At 33.5% G+C, this 20,430-nt stretch overlaps 1 protein-coding gene across 1 annotated transcript; it reads left to right on the top strand.

Annotated features, from left to right (window-relative positions):
- Positions 1 to 12: 12 nt before the first annotated feature.
- LOC124375122 lies at positions 13 to 18,297 on the top strand. Its single transcript, XM_046833229.1, has 6 exons — positions 13 to 99; positions 299 to 543; positions 994 to 1,205; positions 6,704 to 6,845; positions 10,656 to 10,757; positions 18,220 to 18,297. The coding sequence occupies exons 2-6, from the start codon at positions 319 to 321 to the stop codon at positions 18,295 to 18,297; spliced, it is 759 nt and encodes a 252-aa protein (XP_046689185.1). The 5' UTR covers positions 13 to 99; positions 299 to 318.
- The last annotated feature ends 2,133 nt before the right edge of the window (positions 18,298 to 20,430 follow it).

Genomic DNA, 20,430 nt, shown 5'->3' on the forward strand with positions numbered 1-20,430 from the left:
CACTCACAAGGACCTTCCTTCATGGTCCTGCGATTTCGATCATAGTCAGACGAAACTACCTCTATGAAGATGCATTTGACAAACTGTCACCAGAAAATGGTAAATCTAGCTAATAAGTTATTCTGTATGGAAGTAGCAGTATTGAAAGGGAAAATATTTTAATTAAGCCATACTTTATGTTTTCAAACATTCCAAAGTATATATTTTTAAAATTTTGTTTCCTAATTAGTGTATCCAATCATGAAATCGTGTACAAATTGATGAAAGTTTGTAATTTAGATGATATTGCTTGGTACAGAGCCGGAACTGCAGCTAGCCATGAGAGTGCAGCTGGTGAACACCATGGGGCTGGACGAGGCGGGAGTAGATGGAGGTGGAGTGTTCAGGGAGTTCCTGTCGGAGCTACTCAAGACCGCCTTCGATCCCAACCGGGGTTTCTTCCGACTCACCAAGGACAACCTGCTGTATCCAAACCCTCATGTACATCTACTGCACCAGAACTTCCTCAACCATTACTACTTCATCGGGCGGATGCTCGGCAAGGTTGGGATAATGGAGCTTTGTTATTGTGTATGGACTAGAAATGTAAATAATTCAAGCATTTACAAACAAAATTTTTATATAAAGCACACTAATATTTTGAAATTCTAAAGAAGTGTACTAAGTACAGGTTTAGTTTAGTCTTCTTGTAGTACAATGATTTCAAATTCAGTGTGGTAGTGTATTATTTTTGAATATTTTAAAGTTATTTGCTTAGGTATCCCGAGTGTACATATGAATACAAAGATTGTCTAATTTTTTTTTTAAAGCGTATTAAGACTAAAATTTATTGGTATGAAATCAGTTAATTCTTTGAAATTTGAGAGAGCATGTTGGGAAACTTTAGCATTCTAGTACTTGGGATTTGTGATTTTAGAAACTAACATTTGATGGAAACGTATTTTAATTTACAATAATATAACTGTATAATGACGGTGATGACATTTCTTGTAGGCTCTGTACGAGAACTTGCTGGTGGAGTTACCACTGGCAGAATTTTTCATGTCCAAGGTGATTGGGAGACACTCGGATGTGGACATGCACCACCTGGCGTCTCTGATCCCGTCATGTATCGGAACCTGCTGTACCTCAAGAACTACGAGGGAGATGTCACTGAACTGGGCCTGGATTTCACTGTTGTCCATGACGAACTGGGTGAAACTAAGGTATGCTTTTACCTCACAAACTTTGATCAGGAATGTGTAAATCAAAATTATATCCAATTTGAACTTACATTGATTGACAAGATCAACAAAACAACAAAGAAAATCATTATAATATGTTTGACTAACCATGGATTTCAACACATTTACCGTTGAGTACAATTCCTGATACAGAAGCCAAGTAAAGACTGTAGCTTATAATGAATAAGAAAGCGTAGAGTTTTTAGGTAAGATGCTCTTGTCATAAAAATATTGCATAAACTCTTGTTTTTTCTCGGATGAATACAGTATAATTTTTCACATGTTTTAGCTCTAACATAAGGTACAGCTTTTACTATTTCCTCTTGCGATACAAACGTTTTGTAAATCACGCTTTACACATTAAAAACACAATTAACTAGATTTTTATTCTCAGTTTGTATAAGCAATCCTTATCACATTGACTGAGACAGACGCCTAACTGCACAGAATAGTAGGGAGAGTAATAGGTCTTACTCAGTATAGAGCGACAGCGAAGGTTTTACACAATTCCTTTATTTCAAGTGATCTTCAACTTACACTGATTTTCAGGGTAAACCCATTATAACAATATAATCTCTCTTGTCTCATATTAACCTGACTGTCAAACATGAAATAGCTCTTGCCATTTACTACAATATAATATTATAAAAATGAATTGTGTGCTGAGGTCAATTTATACAGTTCATTTAATTTGGATGTGGGTTCAATGAAATTGTTCATATATTCTGAATAGTTTTCTTTTATATGCTTTGTTATAAATTATTATAATTTTGTACACAAGTTTAGAACAGATTTACTAAAATTTGAAATAGTTCACGATGAGTTTGTGTGCATTAATCTTTATGTTGTTTTAAATGCTCACATTTAACAGCTGATTTAGTCTAAAACAACATTTTTTAATTCAATTTGCCCAGCTTTATATGAGACAAGGTCGCGTTGATATGGGATGTTTCATGTGATAATTTTAAGAAATGTTATATTATGTTACTTCTAGTGTTCGTTTTCCAGACTCTTCAAAAACAAGAACTACGAATCCAGAGTGCTGAGTTGATTTAAAATTAATAATTCAGATATCTTTGAGAAACATTTCAAAATGAAATTATACTCATAGTGTTGAGCAAGTGCTTTATTAATAAATGTCTTTATATAAAATATTTAACTCCCATTAGGCAGAGTACTTAAATTGTTTTAAAGTAACATTGTGTGTTCCAAAATAGTTTATTGGAGCTCAAAGACATGGCACAAAAGTTTGTCAGGATTGTTGCATCAACTGAAAAAACACAATCGGTTCCAGTTGGGTGGGCTCCTCCCAATACTGTAACTATTAGATACTTCAATTCAAATTCTACTGCATTACTAAGAATTTGAATTACACAGGTGTTTTAAAAAGAGGCTGACATATTCTTTTATACTTCATGACATATTTAGGCAACAAAAACATTACTGTTTGATAAATATTTGAACACTTTTATACTTCATATTAAAATCAAAACACTGTTTTTGATGTACTGTTACAAGCAATATACAAAATGTAAAGGGCCTTAGCAATAAAAAATCATTGGTTAGAGGCAATAATGACTAAAAAGCCCGTTGCGTGGAGGAGGGGTTTAAGTATAAAAGGGGGGCACTAACACTGCCCAGCTGCGGGAGCATAGATTTAGATTGCTCACATAGATACAAATGTGGAAATCAAGCAGGATGTGGTTGTGGGAGGGGCCTCTTTCCTGTAAACATGATGTTACTTACCCTACAGTCAAAACTGCAAAGGTCTATACAGTTGTAAAATACAACCATATTCACTATTCAGTTAAGTACAGTATTAGACAAGTGCATTGTAATGGAATTTTAGCTCAGATAAATTATGTGGATGGTTGTGTTATCTTTCAAAATTTTGAATCATTCAAAACATATTTTAAATTAAGACATTGTATTTTTTACTTGAAGATTAATGCAAATATCAAGGGACCAGAAAATATATTTGACTCTATTCCAAGGTTTTTGTGGTATGTTTTTTTTTATAAGTTTGAATTATCCCAGTTCCACTGAATCAACACATTTTATTTTATTTAGCTGCGCAACTTAGTCTGTAAAGCTACGATACCCTGTTTGGGCGGGGTAGATGGAGTTGAACAAACCGATTATGGAATTCAAATCATTCCCGTGACTTCAGCAAACAGGGATAGAGTACATACATCTTTGTTGCTGGAGGGGGGGGGGGGGACTACAAACTGAACAAACAGATCAAAATGCATTTCTTTTTGTTTGCTCAGCATTTCAAAACAGGTAATTTGATATTGTTTGCAATATACGTAGTTGTACTTTGAAGCTCTTAACATTAACTAAAACTTTAACGAAAGAAGAATGGAGTTAGCGAGAAGTGGAAAATTAAAGGAGTTTGTGAGCTAAAACTCTAATACAATAAAGAATCTGTAATTGGGGTTATCAAAACAAGAACAATAAATTAAAGGGTGAAAATAATTTAAACTTGTTTCATTGTAGTTGTTTGAATTATGATGAGGGTGCTTGGGTTTTATCGACTCTAGACGTCGATGTGTAGATAATTGGTCCTACAGTTGGGATGGGATGGAATGGGCCGTGGACTGAGTGTCGGGGGGGGGGGAGGAGGGGAGGTCGGGTGAGGGGGGGTGGAGGCAGAGAGGGGGCGGGGGGGGGAGGAGAGGGGGTGCGGGTGAGGATGGGGGTGAGAGACGAGGGGGCAAGGGGTGAGGGGGGGGGGTAGGGGGGGGGAGGGGGGGATTGGGGTAGAGGGGCGGACGGGGGCGGGGCGGGGGGGGACGGAGGGGGGGGACCCGGGGGGGGAAGGGCGGGGGGGGGGCGGGGGGGGGCGGGGGGAAAATGAAAAGGGGGGGGGGGGTGGAACACCTACCCTCTTTCTATGCAGCTCTGTTGGTCCAACTTGTCCCATCTAGTTCAGTGTGAATTTGAGCTTCAGAAGCGAAATCACCCTATTTTATTAATTACTGGTGTTATGATATGACCTAGATTCTTTACAAGTGTGCATTTTATTACAAAGCCTTTTGTGTGATATAGATATTATAGTTATACTTCACGAGATTATGAGGAATCAAACCGGTTTTTAAAAAAATACTCCTGCTGATGATATTCATGTCCTCACACCCAAATTCTCTGTTAGTTACTGGAAATCTTGTCATGTTGCAAAATGGGTTACTGGAATCTGTGTGTTAGCGCAGTTTCCTATAGAGACATTTTGTATTTACCTCAGTGATTTAAATTAAACAAAATATTAATAATTTATTTAAATGTCACTGAGTTGTATCTAAATTTTAAAATTTTGTCTATTGAAGATTAACTGATAAACCCACCGGGGTTCCAGGAAATCCAGGTTAGTAAAAATCTGTGGACAGGATTTATTTTAGTCACTGATGCGGGGTGGGACTGGGGAATAGGGTGTGTGAGGCAAGAAAGGAAGGGAAAGAAAGGGTAGAATAAGAAGAAAGAAAGGGGGGAAGAAGCGGGGAAAGGGGAGAAACTGTTAATGATTTTGTCACCTAATGAGAAATAAAAAAAAAAAAAAAAAAAAAAGAAAAAAAAAAAAACAAAAAATAAAAAAAAAAAAAAAAAAAAAAAAAAAAAAAAGAAAAAAAATAAAAAAAAAAAAAAAAAAAAAAAAAAATAGAAAAAAAAAATAAAAAAAAAAAAAAAAAAAAAAAACTTAACCTTTTGAAAGTAAAGTTATTGGATATTTCCAGCATTTAGGCTGTTATGGAGGGCAAAAATATATACAAATACTATAATTATAGTTTATTAGACCAAAAAAGTAATTTTTCTTGAGTGGTAATATTTATTTTGATGTGAGTTTTTATTATTAGTCAGCTTGAAATTTATGCTTAAAAATTCGTTTTATTGGTCTGCTATTCATTATTGTGTATTTCTATAACTTTATAATATATGGTTATTTAAAATAGAATGTAATCTTGATCAAGATTTTATCCTTGTGCAGGGGGTCTAGGCCCTCAAACTGTAGTTTCACTGGAGTGGCTCTCCAGAATGTTTTCAGCCAGCAAGGCGAAGTGAGGAGAGAGGAGGGGGGGTGGGCAGGGGGGTGGGTTGGGGGGGCGGCGGCGTAGGGGCTGCGGTGGGAACAGGGGGGGAGGGGGTGTGGGGGCGGTGGAGTCCGGAGGGGCGGGGGTGGGCGGGGACGGGATGGTTGGGGGGGGGGGGGGGGGGGAGCGGGGGGGACTGGGGTGGAGGCGGGGGTATGTAGGGGGTAGGGTGGTGGGAGGAGTTCCAGGTACTCATTCTCTGGGGTCCCCCAGAGATTCCAGTTGTTGTTCACGGATCTAAGCTACACAAAACGAAATACAAAGTTTTGCAGGTGGTTGCGGTAGCAGGGTGTGTGAATTTTCAGGCATTTAATTAATGAATGAGTTTCAGATTGTTAAAAAGTTTTTATTTTAAAAACCCAAAAAAAAACAAAAAAAAAAAAAAAAAAAAAAAAAAGAAAAAAAACAAAAAAAAATTTCACTGTTCACCATATTTGTTGAATTACAATGTCTTCTACAGTAAAACTAATTGAAATTTTATTCTTGCAAACTACTGAATGAAGGGGAATGTCCTTTTTTCAATCAGGTTTGTATCTTTTTTTTTCTTTAAAACTACGGGCAATTTTTGATCTCTTATACTATGTTTACTAAGAAAATACAAAGTTTTCGTACCCAAAATTTTGTATAATCTTTCCCAAAGTTATTTTGGCAAAAATTTATGGAATCCTTTCTAAAGGGGGGAGGAAGGAAATGGACAAAAAATAAATTTAATTCTCTATTAGGATTTCAAATAATAGTTTTACATGTTTTAATAATGCCAACAAATTAGCTTACTAATTTTAAATTCTGTAAATAAGTGATTCTTAATCCTAAATTTTCTGATGAGGTTTGTTTTAATCTTTTAACTAAATAATAACTTTATTAGGTTGTGGAACAACTCATCCTTCACAGATGGTAATATTAGGACCCGAAGTAGATCTTTTCACTCCACAAGTTTTTCAAAAAGGAAACTTCTTTCCTTATTGTGGTGGAGTTTATGCATGCTTTCCAGGGAAACTCTTGAATTGCTCAGGGCTCCTTGGGACACCCTCCGCCTCCCCGTCCGTAGGTACTGGTTGTATGATTCTTAACGGTTGAATGTCGGTAAGACAGGTTCTGTGTCTCTACTCTCGGTATACAATAGTCTACTTGGCAGAACGAATAGCTACCCCCGTAAGTCCCGACGCTTTCTATAAAATTATTTAAAGCATATTTTTAACATCGTTTGCTCGCCTGGAAGTGTAAAATAGAGATAATAATTAAGAATGGTCATGCTGCTTCCCCATACTCCACTTTAATGGTTTACAATCAGTTAAGGGGGGGTCATGTATCCAAACTCATGTCCGTCGTGCACGATATCCGATGTGCCACTCAATGGCTTTCAAGTTTTCTAAAATATTAAGGGTTTATACTTAGGTGGGTCAACTGGTCACAGGGGAGATTCCAGAGCAATGAGCTTTACAGACTACAGGGCCTGCTAGGAGTGCGTATGAGCTACCTCTTTGCCACTTCTGCAGTGAAAACGGCCCCCCAGACCAAGCTGTGTAGTGAGGGTGAGGTTGAAAGTACGAGCTTGGGGTGACTCTCAGTTCTCTGATATGGTGAGCAACAATACTTAGAGTTCTTCAACATACTGTGAGCCCTGGGGTAACAGCTATCCGCACCAATGCCCCCCCCCTTGAACCGCAGAGGGGGGGGAGGAAGTTGTATTGTGTTGCCAATTGCAAATCAGATACGTCACTGACTCACGTGATCCTCAATTTGTGAAACTGCAGTTGACCTTCCGGTAGTGGCTCTCACAGTGTCGTGCATACTAATTGTATTATTTATTGAATATCAATCAATCAATCAATATTTTTTATTGGGCCATAAAATTTTTAAAGATCATTGACAAAGTCTTATTACGCTTTCATTGATGAAGATAGCCAAGTCTGTTATAAAATTAGATTAAATTTATATTCTTAAACCCTTTGAACACCAGACCCAAAATATTGATGGTGGAAAAAAAAAAAACGTTACCAAAATCATTGTTGACCTAGAAAAAAACACTACCGAAGATCCACCGGAGCAGAGAAACAGCTGTTTTTGCATACTGTGTTGGTTTTTTTTTTTTTGTAAAAAAAAATTAATACCTTTTGCTATTTTTAAATGCGCAGTATTGTCTTGGGTATTTACACTCCAAAAATGTCCAGAATGAAAAATTGTATACACAGAAAAAAGATTAGTCTGAAGGGTATTAAATAATAAAAAAGAAAATAAAAAAAAAAAAAAAAAATGGGTTTAAACTGCATTAAAATACTTTTTAACCCTTAAAGCGCTAATCTAAAATTCTGTTTTTTCAAACGCTAAGAAATACAAAAAAAATTATTTTTTTTTAAATTTCCCAATGCCTCTCCTTATATTTTTTTTTTGTTTCATATACCTTGGTATTACGCTTTTTTTTTTATAAGAAAAAAATAATAAACATGTAATTTTTCATATTTTTGTAAAAATTTTATACGCACGAATTATTAAAATTTATTATTTTGAAATTTTGAATAATGGGAACTGCATTGCAAGGGAGTGGAGGCGGTGGTGCGGGGGATAGAATGTATCATAGCAAACACTATTTGACAGATTACATCTACATTTATAAACCCCCCCCCCAAGGTTATTTATAATTGAGTAAATTGTAACTGAAGTTCTCTGTATATTTAAAAGTACATAAAATAAAATAGTTCAGTATAAGATTTTGAAAGGTAAATATTTAATTTGTGGTGAAAAATTACAACACAAATTATTTATAGATAGGCCCTACAAGGGGGGGACATGAAGAAACAAATATTGTTACTTTAAAAAACCTTTTATTTATTTAGAATAATTACACTGGAACTGGTATGGTGAAACTGGTTTTAATAAATTTTACCAAAACAAATAAATTGAAAAATATGACACATTATATAACCCCCCAAAAAATGCGTATTTTGGGGTCAAAACTTTGGATTTCATCTGGATTAAAGCCCATTATTAACAAAATAAATGTTATATAAAATGTTATAGTAAAATACAATTTTTTAAATAAGAATTTTGGTATAAGATTTTAAATTGTATATAAAATTTTCAACGGACTGATTCAAAACAACTTTGTTTAAATATAAACCCCAAAAACATACGCCAACACCAACACCGTAGTTAAACAGTGAAATTTTTGAAACGCAGAACGGAAGAGGTTCTGTAGGGGCGGTTTTGCCGTCGTCACAGGAATACAAAAACATGGCGGCGATTTTGCTTTTTCAAAACCCCCGAGTAGAGAGATTACCGTTAACAATGTCCACCAACGGTGACCCCCATAAGCGTTTTTTTGTCTGAGTCCCGACATTCGAATGGAACATCGATTATTTTTTTTTTTTTATTTTTTGTTTTTGCTTTCTTTCTGCTTCTCTTTTGGGAAAAAAGTTTTTTATACAACTAATTTCCCCTTCGCCCATTTATAAGTGAAAGCTTTTGCACGTTTGTAGACGTAATCCAGCGGTGTGGGTTTGGTGGTGTTTAAAGGGGCATCCGCGGAGGGGGCAGTTCCGCGTCTTTAGGCGGGCTAGCCGCTGTTTTTTAGTTGTCTGTGGATTTGGGAAGGAGGTGTTTTTTTTTTTTTTTTTTTTTTTTTTTTTTTTTTGTTAAAAATATATGTATTATAGCGATTTTAGGCAAAAAAATTGATTTTTTAAAAAGTTTTTTTTTAATTAAAAAAAAAAAAAATAAGAAAGAAATATTTTTACCATGGGGCCACCCATCATTTTATTTTTCTAAAAAATTTTTAGTTTTGTTGTGTTAAGTTACGGTAAACATAAACCACAATACTCAAATACAGCCCAGGGGGGGGGCAATTTAAAGGGGGAATTTTTTAAAATTTTAAAATGTTTTTTTTTTTAAATTTGGGGAAGAAAAAACCTCCGTTCGTCTATTCCATTGTAGCAATATCATTTTAAAATGTAATGTGTTATTTTCCTAACAGACATAAGTAATATTTATTCAAAAAATTTATTTTTTTTTTTAATTTTGTTACTTTTGGACCTGAAGGTCGGTAACATTGGGTTGTTGTAAAAAAAACCCCATAATGGTTGTCACCCTCAAGGCAATAACAGAATGGACTTTCACGCTGTTTTTGGTGTTTTGCTCAATCTATTTAAAAAATTTTAATAAGATGCAGCACTTTTTTTTCCAGTAGTAGAGTGTTTTATTACTGTTAGGCTTTTTTTTTATTACTTAATTGGAGGGTTTTTGGGGAAAGTTATATTTCATAAGATTCAAAAAGATACAGGTTTATTATGGTCTGAATTTTTTTACAAAATAGGTGAAAAAGAGGTCTCAATGTTCAAGTAGCGGGGCCCTGTGAACGTAGTAAGTTAGTTAAAAATTCCCTTATAGATTTTTTTTTGAAGGATAAGACATGTTCTTAATTTTACTTGCAATTGCCCAACACTACTAGTTCCCATACCTTATTTATTGGATTGAAAAAAGGCAAAATAAGCCGTTCTCACATAATTTGTATTAACAATAGAGTATAAGCCACCTGAAGAAGATATATCACCCTTTAGATAACTTAGGTTTGAAAGATAATTAAATGGGCATCCCAATTTAATTTTTCTGTCAATAATGATTCCTAAGAAATTTAGCATGATTTTTGATAGGATTGCTTTGAGAGTTTACAGATTTTCACTATACTTTGGGAACAGGTATTATTTTGGGGGTTTTTAGATACATTTAGATGGAGGAGGAAAACCATTGTTTTTTTTTTTAAACCAGCTTGAAGGCTTTCCCAAAATTTATAGAGTGGTATTTTTGTGTTAGACTTCAGTGTTTAAAGTTCCTCAATGCTATTTTGCCTGTTATTTTAAAAAATGGGGTTTGGAGGAAATCTGCATACAAGATTGTTGTCGGTGGCAGAGGACATGACAACGGCAGCGGGGGCCCTCATTAATACAGACAAAAGAATAACAAAGGACCTTTTAGTATGGATCCCTGGAGGACGCCATATGTGACATTTACTTCCATGAAGACCAGTTACCATCGTTAAATAAACCTTTTGCCCCTTTTCCCCTCAATTGCTTAAATAGGATATTTTAGAAATGAGAGCGTGGGGTACAACTGCCCAACCCAAATAGTATGATAATTTCATGGTAAGATCATTGATATCAATACAATCAAAAAGCCCTGCTCAGGTCACATAAAAGTGTATTTAAAGTAACTAATTTGTCTAGGGCTTGAAAGGTAGATTTTATTTTTCCCTTTTAAAAACCGAATTCGCATTTAAGAATTTTTTAGAAAGGGGTTTTTTTGGGGTTTCAAAATAATTAGAAATTTGCTTATAAATCGCCCAAGGCCCCGACAGGATCGCAGGCCCAACTCAGACACAGGATCAGGCACTGCCGGCGCAAAGGAATGTTCACGTAGTTTACAACAAACTCCGGAAACTATAGATATGGAGGTGGCGGTAACTTCGGGGTTTATTTTTTGAAAAACCCATCTTAAACACTGGGCCAAACTCTTGAAAAAATTTTTTAAAGGGGTTTCTTCTGGGAATAATAGCTCGCTCATTTTTAAAAGGTTGAGATTGATTGAAAAACAATATGGTAAGGAGGGACAACATTACCTGGTCCTTAAATTTTCTTTAAGACATTATTGGACATGGTTTGTATTAAGTCAGTACTGTGAGAGAGTTTCTTAGGTTTTTTTAAAACAGGATGTGGGGATTTTCGATTTATATCCTCGGTAGTCTGATTATCTGTCCATTTAACAAAGGGGTTTTCTAAGGTGGTAGTTTTTAAAATTTGTTACATTTTGTAAGCATTTTCTTTTGCAGCACAAGGGAGGAATTACCCAAAGCGTCTTTAAAATTTTTCGAGACAGAGATAATGAAAAAATTATTTTAAAGTATTTGCTTTGGGAAAGACGAGTGTTGCTGTTGATAATTTTCCATCCGCAGCTTTTATAACCCCCCACCCTCACCACCACCACCACCCCCCCCTCCCCCCCCCCACCACTCCACTCAAGTAATTGCCTCTAGGTTTAGCACCTAATTTTCATTATGTTGATACTTTGCTGAAAAAGCATTTGCCTCTTCTCTGTACGCTTTTGTTTTCAGTGCTAAAAAGTGCTGCCCTTTAAAATCTTATCATATCACTTTTTTTGGGAGTGTACTGTGGTAATACAAAAAGATTTTTTGGGGACGTTCATTTTAGCCAGCTGTTCGTCGGGTTAGTAGCCATGTCATTTTTTTTAAATTTTTTTTTTTTTTGTTATTTGTTTGAATCGGGAGAGGGTAGGGGGGGGGGGGGGGTGGGGGGGGGGGGGGGGCGGATGGGGGGGGGGGGGAGGGGGATTTTGGTGCCATCTCCTCAGGTTCTTTTTAAAAAAAAATTATTAAATTTTAAAAGTATTGTTAAGCAAGTCCAAATTTTGTTGATATACAGTAGGTGGTGGAAAATCTTAAAGGGGTTTTTATCCTATTTGCGGATGGTTTGATGATTAATTATGACTTTGTCTTCTGTCAATAAGAGACAATTTTTTTGGTGCTATGGTCATTTTTTTTCAGTGTTCAGGTGAAAAATATCACTGGCTGACTATTTTCCTCCATGGGTTTTCATGGTATGATTTTTCCTATAAAGAGAAGCAACATCTATGATCGATGGCTTATCACCATTCAAAGAGTTTGTGGTTTGTTGTTTGTTCTGGTTGTTGTGTTCTTTTTGTTTTTTTCTTTTTCTTTGATTTTTTTGTTTGCTTTGTTTTTTTGTTTGTTTGTTTTGTTTTGTTAGAGAGATACAGCATCCCTGAAAATTTTTTGTGTATGTAGATCATTTGCTTTAAAATGATTATTCCTCCCAAAAAATTTAAATATTAAAACTACCCGTAATTGTTATTAATAAAATTATTCTGTCATATTTTTGTCATTTACTTATCGTGTAGTAAGAGTGGTTCATTCCTGGGTTTAGCTATTGTTGGATTTCTCCTACTTTTTGCTAATAAAGCTATCATTTTGTGGGTTTTACAACATGAAACTTTTTAATTTTTTCATAAGCTAAAATTTGTTCTCTAAAATTGTTTGTTTTAGTTAAGCACAGTTTTCGGCTTTAAATTAATCATATCTAAAACTGACTTTTTTCTTTGGTTTTTTGAAATTTTGTGTATATTCCCCCAGATTTTTTTTTTTTTTTCTCCCAACCCCACCACTAGAAATACCATTTGTGATTTGAGAAAAAGGGGGGGAAAATCTTTATTCTTAATTTGGCAGGTAGCTATTACCTAAACAAATTGCTGTAATTTTGGTTAAGACATTGTCCATGGGCGGATGGCGGGGGAGTGGCGGGGGGGGAGGCAGGCGGGTAGCTGGGCAATTAGGAAATGTCTTGTAGGGCGGGCATTCATGGTTAGTTTTTAATAATTGTATATTTTGTCCCCTTTTATCAGATTTTTGGTGAAAAAGTGCAAGAGTTATTTTTTTTTTTTGTTTTTTTTTTTTTTTTTTTTTTATGTTTTTTTTTTTTTTTTAATTTCACCTATTTGGGTTTGTTACATCAATTTTGTGTATAGTTTAGATCACCTCCCATCACTATAGTGGAGTTTGCTCCAATTTTGTAAAGGTAATTCATAAATCTTCTAAAGATTTAAGAAAGATTTTAGGATTGCCCAGTGATGTTTGACTGTGAGTGTGAGTGTAGTTTTGGGTGGGGGTGTTTATTTTTATTAGACACCACTTACGATGCTTAATTATCTATGAAGTTAGAGGACCACTTCAAAATGGAAAAATTCAGGCAGAATACGGGGGGACAATGGATAATCATAGGGCCCTCTGGCCCTTTAAATTTGAGTTGTGAACAAACCACGTGTCCCCAGTGTACTTTGGAGGACAACGGCAGGTTCTCGTGAACAGACTGGCAACTCTAGTCGAATTTGTTGGGGGATGACGGGTTTTCACCCGGTTTATCCTTTTTTGAAAAATATTTTTTTTTGAATTTTTTGATGTTGATTGTGGTTATGTGTTGAGTGTGATTTTTATTTTTTGTTGGATGTTTTTTTGATTTTTTAATTGAATGTTTTTTTGGGATGGATTGTGTGTGATTTGTGATGGGGGGGGTGGAAGTGAATGGGGGGTTGGAATTCTTGAGGACCGAACATCCCTTATCTCAGACTTCTAATATGAAATAGTACAAGCTAATAAATTGTAGAAGAAAGAAACCTTTTTGGGTTTTTTAAAAATATTTTTATTTTTCTTGTTTATTAATGAAGGTGTTGGTTTCTTTTACAAACTCCCTTCATAACTTTAAAGTGAGTGTTGTTTCTGTTTGTTACACCTTTGTTATTGGGCCCCTTTTACTAAAAGCCCCCCCTTTGGCTTTTTGTGTTTAGTTCTCATCTTGTACAAAAAAAATTTTAAAAATAGTATATATAATTGTGTTTTGTTATTATGGTGCAACTTAAATTTGAAGCTCACCTCTGTGTATTGGAAACGTGGACACCAAAAATATTCCCCAAGAATATAGGTTTGTCCATTTAACTAAGGGGCATTGATAAACCCTGTGGTTTTTATTGCCCCTTTTTTAAACATTTTTAAAATATCCGTTTTTCAAATTTGTCCTGCAGGCAGATTTTCAGACAAGGACATCATACAGAAAAGAAATGGGTATACACCACCGCGGGGTGCAGTGACACAAAATTTAAAAAAATTCCCCAAAGGGTTTTGGATATATGCTAAATCATAGGAAAACCCCATTCTTGTCCTATATAGAAATCTACATATGACATCTTCCTCAAAAGACATCTTTCCACATGATACAAAAAAACACATGTTTTCATTTGTTAGGGGGGTTTTCCCACAGCAGTGTTTAAAAATTTAATAAAAGATTATGGTAATATAGGGAAAGTAGTACAACAACAGAGGGTGCGCTGAAAATTTTTAAATCTTTTTTGCTCACCAACTTTTAACATTGAATTTTTCCCAAATTAAAAATTTTTTTTTTTTTCCACTGTATGTACAAGCCTATAACGTATTAATTATTATTGTCACATGTTTTTTTTTTTTTTGTTTTTAACTTTTCTAAAATCTTCATACGGATCATGTACTTAGTTCGTTTACAAATTATTTATTCTTTTTTTTTTTTTCAGCTGCACGAGTGATCTAGTTCCACTAATTGCTCAGCCATAATTTAAATAATTTTAAAAAATTCTCATTTCTAATTCTGTAACACATTTATTGGGGCAATGGTTATTTAATTCTTTAAATTTTTTTATTATATGTTTGTTTATCTCTAAACAATTTTCTACAAAATTATCATTATTTATTCACAATCTGTGTTTTTTTTAAGTAAAAGTTTTAGATGTTTTTTTTTAAAGTTGAAGAAACTGCTTCATAAGGAGGTTGATGTTTTTTGATGTGGACAATGCTATCTTATCTTCATTATCTTAATCTCCTATATCTCATTAAATTAAAAGTGTATGGTTTTTTGCAAATCAGTGTGGTAATTTTAATGTTTTACACAATAAAAACACTAAACCGAGGAAAACAAGAATGTTTCAGAGCCACATTTTTTTTTAGGAGAATTTTTTTTTTGAACTAAAAAAAGATTTAAATTGATGAATAAAATAAAGGTTTTTAAATTTTTTTATTCTGAGTTTGATGACCGTTAAAAAGGGAGGTTAAAGTTGCAAAATTTTTCTGAATGTTGTGTCCCAATGGGCCATCCAGGGGGGTTGGGTTACACTGCCCAGCCCAAGCAGCGCAGACGGCCCTAAGAGCACCGACCATCAAAATGTTTGTTGTTTTGCTGGACGACGGGTTTTTTTCTCTGAGTTTTTTCCCCAAAAGACATCCAGAGGCGGACAACTTTTGCTCAAGTTCGTCACCAGGCTGTTCAAGGGGGCCACCTCTCCTTTGGGGCCCTTCAACGTTGTAGTGATCAAATTTCTTATATAGGAGATTGAAATCACCTCATATGTTTTTTTTTTTTTTTAAACAGAGTTTCAGGAACGAACGTTTTTTGAAGCTTTTATTTTTTTATTAAATAAGCAATGATAACTCAAATACTTTTTTCCTTGATATAAATTTACAGCTTATTCCTCTGGACGTTTCCCAAAAAAAGTTTTTATTTTGAGTATTGAAAATGAAAATCAATAAAAAATGTGGCTGAAGGGTCAGACGTCATGAGCATGAGTTTTTACTATTCGTTTAGCAATAAATTTTTGGGATTAGCTAGTGTTATTAAGTTTAGTTTTTTTTAACTGTTGGAGAATTTACTTGTACAGTTTTATTTTGTAATGCTGGATATCTGTTAAATGGGGATTGGGGAAATCTATAGGTCGTAAACATTAATAAAAGAATATTCTACCATAAATATGTATTCTAAAATGATTTTAAAAGATCTTTCTTTTTATGATTATATTCAACTTTAACATTTCCCACAATTGTGCTCGGGCTGAAAGTAGTAAAAAATTTAAATTATAATTGGGAAGCTGTTATTTTGTAAGGCTAAACATTTTTAGCCCAAAAATTTAGGTGAGAAAATTTATTGCTTATTTCCGTTTAGTATCAGTACTGTTGAAAAAATAAGGGTATAGAAAAACGTGGTTCTTACTACTTTTTTACCACCCGGATTGAATTCACAAAGCAAAAGCAATTTAAAAAAAGGAGAGAAGTGAAATACTGCTCGTAAAAGAATATATTAGATGATGTACATTTAGTTTAATGCAAACCATGGTATGTCTTTAGTTTATTTTTGTTCTAAAATTTTTTGTGAAATTTTTACGTTTACAGTTTTAACACATAAATTTGGCAAGTTTTTTAGCCAAAAGAAAAAATAAAACATGTTTTAAAAATTTGCAACCATTGGAACCTTTAAACCCGGTAAATTTTTAAAATTATTTCAGTGAACAATACAGACCCATATTGAGCAAAAAAAAAAAAAAAAAAAAAATCCAAAAATTATCCATAGTTGCTTAGACGTGTTATTTTATGCTTTATTTGATCTATGGGACATATCCCCGTAAATATTTTATTGAACAAGAGGTAACAAAAAATAACGATCTTCATTGAATTTGGCTTTTATTATTATAGGGATGACCACCACCATCAATCAAGTTTTTTAACAAAAATTCTTTTAAAAAAAATTTGATATGGAAAACAATATTCTAAATTACAGTCACTATCCACAAAAGTGTTATGGTAATTCAGTAATTTAATTTATGACTTTTTTCTCATGTTAAATGGCGTGTTTTGATTTTTGATCCATGTTAACAGAAATGGAATCACAGCAGGCCCCCTCCCTCCTTCCCCCAAAAACTTCACTAGCTTTTTCATTTCACTTGACCAATTTTCCTTTTAAGGTGTAGATTATTGAGAGTGTGAGGAGAGATCTTCTTTAGACTGATATTTCACATCCAACGGCAAGAAAACAGCAATACCTCCCACTTCTTCACACAGTGCAGCTCCAAATGTTTAGGTTGTTTTTTGGTGAATGATATTTGAAAAGGATAATAGGATTGTTGCCATCCATTATTTCTGTACCAAAGTGTATAAACATTTTTTAAAGTGTTGTATATTTTTAGTGATATATATGTTTTAAATAGGTATGATAATTGTCCACAATCCTGTTATCTTTTCGGACATGTACAGTTTCCCTGTTCAGCCTTGCCACCTGAGCGTAACATATCAAACCATCAAACCCTTGTTTTTATAAAAAGATTTTTTAATAACCAATCGGTCAGTGCCTGTTTCGACAATTGAGGTTTTCCACCAAACTTTTAAAACCTCCAGCTCAAACAAAACACACACATTTTACTTTATCTCACCTATTTCAGAAAGCCAGTAGTCAGTACATACATCCAGTGTTTTTGTATTGTGTCTTGTTTTTTGTGTAACCTGAGAAGATGGTTTATAAGTTATGCCTTTTCAAATTGTTTATCGTGTGAGATTAATTGAAATAGTTTCAGAAGCTATTTTCAGTTTGCTATCAATGGGTAATACATGGATCATTCTTTGGGTCAATTTTATAAAACAAAAAATGAGCTATGTACTCGGTTTATATGAATTAAAAATAAAATAATAAATGAAAAAAAATGCGAGAAGTCAAGTCTAGACAAAGACATGTCCTGTAGAAAGATTGCTTAAATATTTCCCACACCTTTTTTTGTCGTAAACTACGTTGATGTTAATTTTTTTAAAATAATTCTGTATATAATACCAATTTCTCACATAAAATTAAAATTTAAAAACATATTTATTAAAAATAATATGTTTACAGCTTTTTACAATTTCAATTTTGTTTTTTAATATAGTGTTTTTGTTTTCAAAATCATCAAGGATTAAAGGATTTAAAATACTGTATTCTAGGGTACAAAAACCTACACAACTGATATTTAATTTTATTTTTTATAATACAGTTTTTTTTTTTTAAATTTTAATTAAAGTATCTGACAATTTTTTTGTAGACAAAAAGTTATGAGTAGTTGTGCATACATAGAATTATAACCACGAAATATAAAATAATTAAATGTTTAATCTATTTCGGCATTAGGTAACAGCATTGCTCACATATAATATTTTAATATTTTGTACCATGATTTTGCATCATGTTTATCTAGTGTTTGTCTTACCAATAAGCTTTCACGCATAAGTCCTCACACTTGCTTTTCTCTCAGTGGAAGTTTTTTAGAATATAGATATTTATTTTATCTATATATTATGATGTATATAATGTCCTCCATCAAAACTATACAAATAGACAAGTCTATACTTTTAGTACACCCAGAACCTATAACAACTTTTTAAAATTTTATTTTAACTGTTTGTAAAAGTAAAAAGATTTTGTTAATTCAATTTAGTGGTTCAAGATTTTTTGTTAATGATTATGGGATTCAATGAATTTGACTTGTTAGTGATCGAAACACTTATCTTGTTGCAGGAGCTGGATCCACCCTTCTGCATTCAACAACGCAGGTGTGGTGGGCTGATCGCCTACCCTCTGCCTCAACGTGTATGAACCTACTCCAAACTGCCAGAGTTCAAGGTCTGAATCCCTGCTCAAGGACAAACTGCTATATGCCATTCAGTCAGGGGGCGGCGGGTTTTTGAACTCAGTTAATAAGTCTTAAGCTGGTCCAAAGTCTTTTCATTGTATATATTGTATATAATAACCATTATTATATAATTAATTATATAAATATAGTACTGGTTTGTATACAACTTGTCTTATTTCTAAACCCTCTGGAAATATGAAAACCATTACTGAGAAGATGAATTATTGTGTCTTTGTGATATTGTGAACTTAATTAGTTGTAATGAAAATTTTTTGTGGTTTTTAGTTTATGTGTTTCATGGTTAACGCACAAGTTTTGCCATAGTTTGTCCTCACAACTCGTATAGCCAGTACAAATGGCCGTGCTACTTTCATTGTCAGCTCGGTGGTGATATTTTTGGTTTGCTTCCCCAGATCGGAATTATTTTTCAGTATCCTCTGTGTTATTTGCATAGTAATTTAAAATGTTTGAAGAAGAATGAAACTAATTTAAAATTTATTTTTAATGAATATTTCTAATATAAAGATAAACATACATTTGGGAAATTTAGCTCTCTTAATATATTATTAAAAATATGTAAATAAAAATAATTATAAAGTAGGCATTTAGTTATCTTATACTCAGACATGAACTATTTTATGTTTTTTTTCAGTCTTTTAAATTTTTTACAGAATAAAACTTTAAAAAAAATACATACCTACTGTATGTGTAGTGAAGAATAGTTAATACATGTTCTTCTAGTAAAATTCTCTACGTTTCTAACCCTTCTATCACTCCAGTGTATAGGCCCACTACACATCGTTCGTCTTATTTGCACAGTTAATGTTTAGAGGAGGAACTATAGGCTAATTTAAAATGTACTACTTTACCCTAAAAATTACTTTAAAAACAGCTGCTTGATAGATTTTAGCACTTAAAAATTTCATTATTATGTTTAATGGGCCAGTGGTGCTGGCTTTACGAGCTATGGATGTATTATGTCTTGGCCAGTACAGCTGGACATACGAGCTGAAAGAGCAATACAGCAAAAATTAATCTGCGCTATCAACAAAATGGGCTGCGGTCAGTAGAGCTGGCCATACAAGCTTCAAGGACAAATTATAAATTTCGAGTGCATAGGTTAAGAGGGGAAGGGACCTGTAGTGTCCTTAGGGGAATGTCTAGTGTTAGTCTGCACTAGACATTTCACAAGTTAGTCTTGCCAAGCGTTTCCTTACATATAAACTCCCCAGTGCTATAGCAAAAATGCTTCTTTTGCAGAGTTTATAAAAAAGATAGAATTTTTGCTTTCTATCGTTGCAATAATTAATGTTTCTACACAATTAATTTAAAAATTACATATCAAAGTCTTTTTCAATGCCTTTTTTTTAGTTTTTAACTCTATTTTTTTATTTTAGTATTTGAACACAAACAAATTTGTATTTTTAGTGTGTATTTTAAAAATTAAATAATATGTTGTGCAGTTTCTCAAAGAGCATTTTAGTTGTCACATTCTGAAAGTTTGTGTAAATTTGAGTAAAATGTTTAGTTGTACTATGCAAATTTTGGGTTTTTAAAATTCATCACAAAATATATTGACAACATTATATTTCCCACTTTATACCCAGCAGGACTTGCTATATTTGAGGTTTTTTAGATTCTGATCCAAAATCACTATATATAACATGTCATATAACATAATATTTATACACAAAAACGATATAATTCAGAATTTATTTATAATTTTTGTAAATACATCATCTTTTGGTACAAGGATTCAGATATCACACATTATTGAATCCGAGAGTAGTTAGAGCGGTAAGCATATTCCCTCTAGAACAATATCTGTTGATATACAAAAATCTATATGTGGTATGATGTGCCGCCATCATCAGACAACCTAATACAGACAAGAGTCATAGGTAATATAACATAAAGTATAATTATTTTAATGCTTTTGTAAATATATTTTTTATGAATATCAAAAATACAATTTAAATATTTATTAACTCCCTAAAGTCCTCCGGAGCATTAATTATTATTGTTATTAGTATTTGTATTAAAAATTCTAGTATTTATTATTATTATTAGTACAGAATAGCAAATACAGTAGAACC

This window comes from Homalodisca vitripennis, unplaced genomic scaffold, assembly GCF_021130785.1.
Source record: "Homalodisca vitripennis isolate AUS2020 unplaced genomic scaffold, UT_GWSS_2.1 ScUCBcl_13611;HRSCAF=23916, whole genome shotgun sequence".
In the NCBI taxonomy this organism is placed as follows: domain Eukaryota; kingdom Metazoa; phylum Arthropoda; class Insecta; order Hemiptera; family Cicadellidae; genus Homalodisca; species Homalodisca vitripennis.